Source organism: Hyalella azteca, unplaced genomic scaffold (genome assembly GCF_000764305.2).
Source record: "Hyalella azteca isolate HAZT.00-mixed unplaced genomic scaffold, Hazt_2.0.2 contig8139, whole genome shotgun sequence".
In the NCBI taxonomy this organism is placed as follows: domain Eukaryota; kingdom Metazoa; phylum Arthropoda; class Malacostraca; order Amphipoda; family Hyalellidae; genus Hyalella; species Hyalella azteca.
The window spans coordinates 162790-172064 of NW_025938240.1; the positions used below are offsets into that span (position 1 = coordinate 162790).

Below are 9275 nucleotides of genomic sequence, written 5' to 3' on the forward strand. Positions count from 1 at the left end.
TATGATGTTTATAGTTTTCCGAGAGATACTTCCTTCTCTAAATGACGTAGATGTTATGTCTGCAATGCATATTTTTGTGAGTTTTGTTCAATTTAATCAACATTACACATTCACTTTAGGATGCGAGCGTAGTGCATAATTACTGGAAATGTCATGGAACCCTTCGACTATAGATAAGTTGACGGTCATTAATGCAATTCGTCCAAAAAAGATTGTTATATAGAGCTACCCTAAATAGAAAAATTTTCAGGTAAGTAGCCGATCTCCAAATAAAAGAACAAAATAAAATCCTTTTACCATTCAGGAAAAAACTAATTTGCGGTAAAAACACGAATTGGTTGTCCTGGGCGGTAAAGAGTGCCAAGTTTTTCTCGAAATAGGGAACTGCGTGGGAAAGTCTGCGACCATAATTGAGCGCGCAAATGTCGTCTTGGACAAGAGGGCGTACAGAGCGAGAGACCGCGACCGCTCGGTGAGCGAAAACTACGAAATAAATCCCCGTGAATCAGTTTTTCCAAGCGCATTAATTTTCTTACCATCTTTAATATGTGCCACAATAAACAAGTTACCTTCTCACAGATGTTGTTGTAATAGGTTCAGGTGGCTATGTTCTAGAACACTATAACCTGTTCAAAAACTCGAAAATTATTACTCAACATTACTATCTAGGAAAAGATACTAATACAACTAATTATGTCACTTAAGGTAATTTAGCTATTACCACAGGCTTGATTCATATCTCAACTTGCTCTAGAAGTGCCTTATTTCTTATTTTCACTTTCGATTGTCATGCAACTGTTTTTTAGAAGTGAAACCTGCATTGAATATACGCAGAAAAATATTGAACTCCAATTAAGCTGATTTTTTACGTTCATGAATCTTTATAGTAATCGAGGCCGGCGATAAAGCGGCCAAAACTGTTACGATGGCGGCAATATCTGGCATCTGGAATGTTGGTCCTTATTAGATCTTTTCTGACGCTAAAATGACGATAACTCGCAGCTGTATCGCATGCTTAGCGTCGGCTTAGGCGATACCAAACATAAATACCCTTACCAGTTACCACACCCCATCTCCTTTACTGTTCATTAATCCTCATGATGTTTAATGAACGGTAAATATCCGTTTAATATCCTCATGATGGCCCTTAATATAGTTCATATCGCATGCACCCAAAATATTTTCACGCGGCTCTCTTCACAGTTCCTATTTCTGCTCTAGAAATTATAAACAATTGCTTAAATTTGCTCGTACGTTCACAGCCTATGTAATTTGAAAAAATACTGGATTTTGGTTCCAATCGTTGGTTTGAGTTTGTTGCCATTACTTTGTTAAACTATGCTAGAAATGAAATGTTGAAGAACATACAAATTCAAACTACAGCCCGATATTAGACATGATTAAATAAAAATGTTTTCTTGGGAGTAGATGTAATAGGAGATAAAATATTCGCAACAAATGTTTGAAATAAGCTTGCCATATCGTTGTCGAGTGAAAGATTTTGTTCAAGTAATTTTAATGCAAAATTAAAAAACAATAAAAATGTAAGCGGAAAGAAATGTGTGCCGGAGAAAATATATGAGCGATATACGAGCGATATACAAATACGTGCATGCTAATACAGGGTGTTTCAGAATTAAGTAACCCTTTTAATTTGTTAATAAATAAAAAACTAAGAACGTTATGAAGTTGAAACTTGTTTTATTTAAAAGAAGAACATTTTCATGGTAATATTGTATCATAGTTACGTCATTATCCTGAGCATGCTACTGCGCGTATGCTACTGCGTACATGCTGCTGCGTGCATGCTACCACGCGCATGCTACTGCGCGTATGCTACTGCGTACATGCTGCTGCGTGCATGCTACCACGTGCATGCTACTGCGCGTATGCTACTGCGTACATGCTGCTGCGTGCATGCTACCACGTGCATGCTACTGCGCGTATGCTACTGTGTACATGCTACTGCGTGCTTGCTACCACGTGCATGCTACTGCGCGTATGCTACTGCGTACATGCTGCTGCGTGCATGCTACCACGTGCATGCTACTGCGCGTATGCTACTGTGTACATGCTACTGCGTGCTTGCTACCACGTGCATGCTACTGCGCGTATGCTACTGTGTACATGCTACTGCGTGCTTGCTACCACGTGCATGCTATCGTCAAAGGTGTGCATGTTTCAGCGTGCATGCTACCGCATGCTTGCAACTGATTCTGTGCTAATGGGCGCATGCTTGTAACCTCGCGTGATGCTCTCTTCATTAACAGTGCGCGGCCTCAACATCAACTACGTGAACAAAACAACGAAGAAGACAACAAGAACAACAAAAAACAACAGAAACAACAACAACAACAACACGCACACCGCACAGCCTGCTCCAGGAAGCTCCCACTTAGACGTGGGAGCGCCGCTTCTTTCACGCTTGCTCCACCTGCTGCTCCAAATTCTCCTCCGCCTGCGCTTGCTCCATCTCCTGTTCTTATGCGCCCACTTGAATTATTGCTCCACCTGCTCCATGTACTCCTCCTGCTCCTCCTGGTATACATGCTGCACTCGCTCCGTATTCTCCTACATTAATACTTCCAACCTTTCGTCTGTTTTTTCGTTATCCATCTTCTAGCCATCATTAATTTCCACCGGATATACTTACTCATCATACTCATCCGTCGGCTCGTTACCCGTACTGGCAACCAATATTTAATATTGCTCAACTTGCACAAACTACTGCGAGTGATTTTATGATTTTACCTTATCTATAAAGCATTAAATATCCTCAGCATTAGCTATACTTTTAACTTACCCCACCCGCTTCACCTACTATACGTAAACAGCGTATTTTTGTGCTAATTGACACAAAGAAACTCCGTGTATATTTTTTCTTGTTCTATTACGCCTGGATTACTGTCACTCTTGACAGTTATCGTCATCGCATGGGCCAAAAAGTTTCTCCGGCGTCGAAGGCGTTCGATCGTTCTTGTTCGTTCCTAATGACACGAACGACGAAATTAGTTCAAGTTAGACAAGTTTCAAATAAATGTCCTCCAACTTTATGAACTTGCGTGCAAAAATTGAACTCCTTGATTTATATATAGAACTCCTTGAGTTATCGTTGTTTGATTTCGACTTGAGTAAGTGTACATATTGACTCACAGACCAGAATTTTACCAAATATAGTCCAGAATTTTCAGCAATCCCTTTTAAGATGAGGTCTCCTCATATGCAGTGCAGGGTGAGCCTCTCTCGTGGCCACGAGGTCACGGAGGTCACGTGCAGGAGGTCAAATAGGAGCTGCTCTCGGATGACCTTTGACCTCACCAGGCCGCGCCACGACTCCTAACGAGACCAGTCAAGGAACCGAGGCCCTCATGCAGGGTTTTCGGTCGAGGTCGTAGGTATTACGGCAGTCGTAACTACTGCGTCAGTCGTAAGTACTGCGTCAGTCAAAGGTATTGCAGCGGTCGTAGGTACTGCGACAGTCGTAGGTATTGCGGCAATTGTAAGTATTACGGCAGTCGTAAGTACTGCGTCAGTCGTAAGTACTGCGTCAGTCGTAGGTATTGCAGCGGTCGTAGGTACTGCGACAGTCGTAGGTATTGCGGCAATTGTAAGTATTACGGCAGTCGTAAGTACTGCGGCAGTCGTAGGCATTGCGGCAGTCGTATGTATTACGGCGGTCGTAAGTACTGCGACAGTAGTATTAAGTATTACGGCGGTCTCTTATACACATCTAGATGTGTATAAGAGACAGCAGTTATGATAATTCATAGTCACTAATGTGTGCATCCTTACACCTTTATGATAATTCATAGTCACTAATGTGTGCATCCTTACACCTTTATGATAATTCATAGTCACTAATGTGTGCATCCTTACACCTTTATGACAATTCGTAGTCACTAATGTGTGCATCTTTACACCTTTATGATAATTCATAGTCACTAATGTGTGCATCTTTACACCTTTATGATAATTCATAGTCACTAATGTGTGCGTCCTTACACCTTTATGATAATTCATAGTCACTAATGTGTGCATCCTTACACCTTTATGATAATTCATAGTCACTAATGTGTGCATCCTTACTCCTTTATGATAATTCATAGTCACTAATGTGTGCATCCTTACACCTTTATGACAATTCGTAGTCACTAATGTGTGCGTTTTTACACCTTTATGATTATTCGTAGTCACTAATGTGTGCGTTTTTACACCTTTATGATTATTCGTAGTCACTAATGTGTGCAAGTGGCCGGAAGTACTCCACCATGCACCAGTCTACTGCTGTTCTCAACAGAGCACACGTAGAATGATATATTCATATTAAGGCATTTGCTCTAATGTACTCAAGCACAGACATGTTGGCTAATCTACACACTTATTCGAGGATACTAATTGCGACTACCAGCTGCAGTATTAAACTGTCTGCATATATGGAGTACAGTTCTAAGCCATAACCTTCATAATCCTTTCATTCGGTATATATCAGGCCATATTTGAAAGTAATTTTTTTCTTCGCCCTCTGAGAAGAGCTTCACCCTAACTGAAAATTACAGCATTGCTATCGGCGGCCGACCGTCTTTCTTCCACCCACACGATCACTAGTAGCACTGGAAAAATGAATGGATGGTAGTGTATAAATATTGACACGTACCCACAATACGAGCTAAGAACGGACGTAGCACAGATACGCCTTTTTTCCAGCCTCATCAGGGTCAGGATAATCCAAATAAAATGAAAAAAATTGCATTGCTATTTGTACAATGAGCCGCTTTTTTCCCTGAGTGAGAGCATTGCCAAAAATTATGGCCGGCATTCGTCGGCCAAGAGAAGGCTGGCGGTTGGCCTCCGTAACAGAACCAAGAACTTAAAGTTGTGTTGGGCTCTGCCATGAGTACCGAGTATTCCGGGGCCAATTAATCGCGCAAGTTTTGTCCCAGTGGCCGTTATGGCCATTCTTGGCCGGCTGTGCTCTGTAATTATCAGATTAATGGCCTGAAGAAACTTGAGCCGCCATGATGGATGGCGAGCAGGCGAGCAGCTACCCCTTTTGCTCGCAGTAATTCCTGCATGCGGGTACACTCTGAGAAATGAACGAGACTCTGTACAAATTGTGATGCACTTTTTTCTTTATGTGGGTCATTTTGGTGTAATTTTTTTTTTGTATGTGTCATTTTGCCTTAAAAAAGGTATGTGTTCTTAACAAGAGCAGTTGGGTAAGAAGGAGTGGACAAGTTTGAAGGAGAGGAGTTATTTGGACAATGTGATCGTCAATTTTTTTTTAGTTTCAGGAGTTCATGTGTTCGCTCTATAGTATCTTGGCTGCATGTGTAGGCTTGTGATGAAATTAGTGTTTATAATAGATACATGAATGGTGCATGAAAATACCATCATTTTGACTAATTTTGCTCGTAATTAATGTCTCATTAATTTAAATGCAGATAAAGAGAACAGAGTTACAGATTACTCACAAGAATGATGTTTAAATTCACGATGTTATTCCAGCAACGACACATGTATAAACTAATTTTATGGCGATATTCATCCTAGAGAAATTTTAAAGAAAAAAACAAACTCGATATTTGTTGATCATGCAAACCTTACTGTTCTAAATTGCACATCCTGAAATTCTTCCTGAATCTGACAGCCTCTGAAACATTCGACGCAGGCATAGGCGCGTCGCCTGCATTAGGCATAGGCGCGTCGCCTGCAGTAGGCATAGGCGCGTCGCCTGCAGTAGGCATAGGCGCGTCGCCTGCAGTAGGCATAGGCGCGCTGCCTGCAGTAGGCATAGGCACGCTGCCTGCAGTAGGCATAGGCACACTGCCTGCAGTAGGCATAGGCACGCTGCCTGCAGTAGGCATAGGCACACTGCCTGCAGTAGGCATAGGCACGCTGCCTGCAGTAGGCATAGGCACGCTGCCTGCAGTAGGCATAGGCGTGTCGCCTGCAGTAAGCATAGGCACGCTGCCTGCAGTAGGCATAGACGCGCTGCCTGCAGTAGGCATAGGCACGCCGCCTGCAGTAGGCATAGGCACGCCGCCTGCAGCAGGCATAGGCACGTCGCCTGCAGTAGGTATGGGCGCGCTGCCTGCAGTAAGCATAGGCACGCTGCCTGCAGTAGGTATAGGCGCGCTGCCTGCAGTAGGCATAGGCACGCCTCTTACAGCCACAGCTGTGCGGGATTTTCTGACAGCTCAGAAATAACTGCAAATAAAATTTGCTGGGAAGTTTGCGGCCGCTCGAGCGCTAAATTTGAGAGGCTCGACAGATGGGAAGGAGAGTGGCTCGCCAGAAGCGCTATTTACATTTTCTTCCGAAGAAAACTCGTCTTTTCAGGCCGACCGAAAGCTTTAAAATTTCGAGATAACTTCAGGGGCGGTGGAGCATGGCTCCCTGCCTCAGGAATATTATGCAATGCAAAGGATAAATAAATACTGGAATAAGTTCTTAATTTAGGCAAACAAAGTCCTGCGGATAATTTAGTTAAATCGTGAAGATAATTCAAATGTAGACTCTAAGTTCGCAAGTTGTGCAGTGCGATTGCAATTCATGGGCTCGCGGCAGAATCGTCAAGAAAATATATGAGTTTCTGTTTCTATGCCGAGCTTGACATACGGACGTATTGCCATGCGTATCCACATACTCAGTCCGAGTGAGAAAAATGTTTCAATGAAGACATTGTTATCTTGGAGCCAGTCCAAATTTTAAAGTGAGTTTAGCAATCGCAGATGTAGATTCAGATATTTCAAACTTGCCATCACCGTAAAAATCTTTTTGGAAGTTGCCATAGGATTATTTCTCTCGAAAAAAAAATGACAACTGCAACTAAAATTACTATTACAACTGCAAACGAAATAGCACGTGCAACCGCCATATTTACTGAAATTTCAACTGCAACTGCAACCGCAATTTTAATGAAATTTTAACTGCAACTGTAACCGCCATTGTAACTGAAATTTCAACTGCAACCGCAAATGCAACTGCGACTGCGTTGCCGACAGCGTATTGCGCACCACGAGTGACGCGTAATTCCAGTGGCTGATGCATGTTAGGAATTGATTGCAGCATTCCTGGTCTGGCGGGAATCTCTACAGGATCCCAGCTGATTCAGATTGGAAATTGATTGCTGCAATTCCGAGCCATGCGGGAGTCCCTGCAGGATTTGAGAAGGATTTATGACAAGTTATTTTGGGCTCTTAAAGCTGAAAATAGAGATTTGTTACATTCCGGGCAGTGATATGACTTCATTGATCAATTTAACCGTTATGAAAATAAATAAGTAAATTCACCGTTTAAAAAGAAGTAAAGTAACATGTAATACATCAGTTTTTGGTGTAGTAAAAGAAAGCAGATTGATTCTTACCAATGCTGGAAATATTCAAGGCAGAGGAAATATGCTTATAGCGGCCAGATAAATTGGCCGGGTTCAGATGCTAGAAAAAATTGGAATATTAATTGTCTGACGGAAATATGACGTTGCTGGCTGGCAAGTGCTTTTTAAGCTATTAATTACTGTATGGCAACGTCAATTTTGATCATATCTCCAATGTTTTTGTTAAAAAAGAACATAGCGGCAAAAAAGAGACTCGTTGAGCTCAGCTGGAAAAGTTAATTGCCTTTATTAAGGCGGCAGAAATTGTCACTGAGGCAGCAAACACTACCAATGAGGCACCAGCGATTGCCACTGAGGCAACAAACATTACTAGTGAGGCACCAGCGATTGCCACTAAGGCAACAAACATTACCAATGAGGCACCAGCGATTACCTCTGAGGCAACAAACATTACTAGTGAGGCACCAGCGATTGCCACTAAGGCAACAAACATTACCAATGAGGCACCAGCGATAGCCACTGAGGCGGCCGATGTGTGATGGCTTAAGATGTGACGGCTTCACTGTCTGCGTACATCAGTCGTGCGCGTGAAGTGCATACATCATTCATGCGTCTTTCATGCTTCATTCATGCGTCATTCATGCGTCATGCTTCGTCGGCGCAAGGTTGGCGTGGCAGTGGACGTGTTGCGGGTATACCGCCTAGTAATGAAATTGTGGATCACATCAGGATTATTTCCGGCCATAGTCGTCAATTCACCGCCCATATATACTGTTAAACACCGTGGCCTATATAAGGGTACGAATTTACTTCCATTATTCCGGTTTGCCTATTTGACTTGAGTAACACTTCATAATGTTAGTCCATATGAACCTATTTCTATACTAAAATCAGCGAGATTACCATTCATGAAATTTCACTCATTAACATTATTCAGATTAATTCATGAACATCTATGAAATTTAAATAAATTAAGTTACATAAAAATAAATTAATTTGTGGAATGTAATTGATAAAAAAGTATAAAATCTAATTTAAGAACATTTGTGACATATAATTCATGCACAATTGAATCAAATTCCCTTCATGAGTATTCATGAAATTTGATCCCAACACATTCATGAAGTGTCAAAACAATATATTTCTAGCATCCAATATAGACAGAACTAACCAAACACACTAATGCAGAAGCATCCAATTTCCTGGAGCCTTCATACAACATTCAGCAGGAAGCTCACGCAACAATATCGGGAATGTTGAATATGTCGCGCGTGTGGCAATATTTAACAGGAAATGCCCCGTTGACAGGCGCTGTAACAGTCCACGGTCACGCCATATTACGAGCCGGTTCCCTGAAGACGTGTGCGACAGAAGGCAGGATTCTAGATAACTGTTGTAAATTATCGTGTGATTTACGATGATTGTATAGGCAACGATGGTTGAAGGTTTCGGGGCGATCTTGTAGTTAAAGTCTGAACTTGCGAGAAATCTCTCCTTGACTAAATAATGAAATTATCCAAGAAAAAAAGAGCTGTGTGTCCTTAATTAAACAGTTTTAATTCTAACCTCTATCGACCTACGATCTTGAAGCTTTTCTACTCAGTGAGATGAAATCTCGCCGAATAGACAATAATTCATAAAAAATCATAATATAAAATATCGCCTCATAGATAATAATTCATATAATAAATTGCCTCCTTAGTGTCGAAAGAACGTTTGGGCATCCGGTGAGAATATTGGGTACAGGAGCGCTGCATTGTTGGGGGCATGGAGATGCTGCAATGACATGGCATACCGTGCCCAGGAAATGCCCCATCGCGGGGCGTCACAATGGAACTTCACGGCAGCCATTAACATTTTTGACGGCATGAAAATGACAAGTATTAAAAGTTAGGCGAAAACAGGGAATCACTAGACGTAGATGTAGGGCTTAGCTATG

General features: G+C 41.9%; 1 protein-coding gene across 1 annotated transcript; it reads right to left on the bottom strand.

The window, feature by feature from the left end:
• Window positions 1–5600: 5600 nt before the first annotated feature.
• Window positions 5601–6152, bottom strand: LOC108672341 (skin secretory protein xP2-like). Its single transcript, XM_018159985.1, has one exon. The coding sequence runs from the start codon at window positions 6150–6152 to the stop codon at window positions 5601–5603; it is 552 nt and encodes a 183-aa protein (XP_018015474.1).
• Window positions 6153–9275: the final 3123 nt, after the last annotated feature.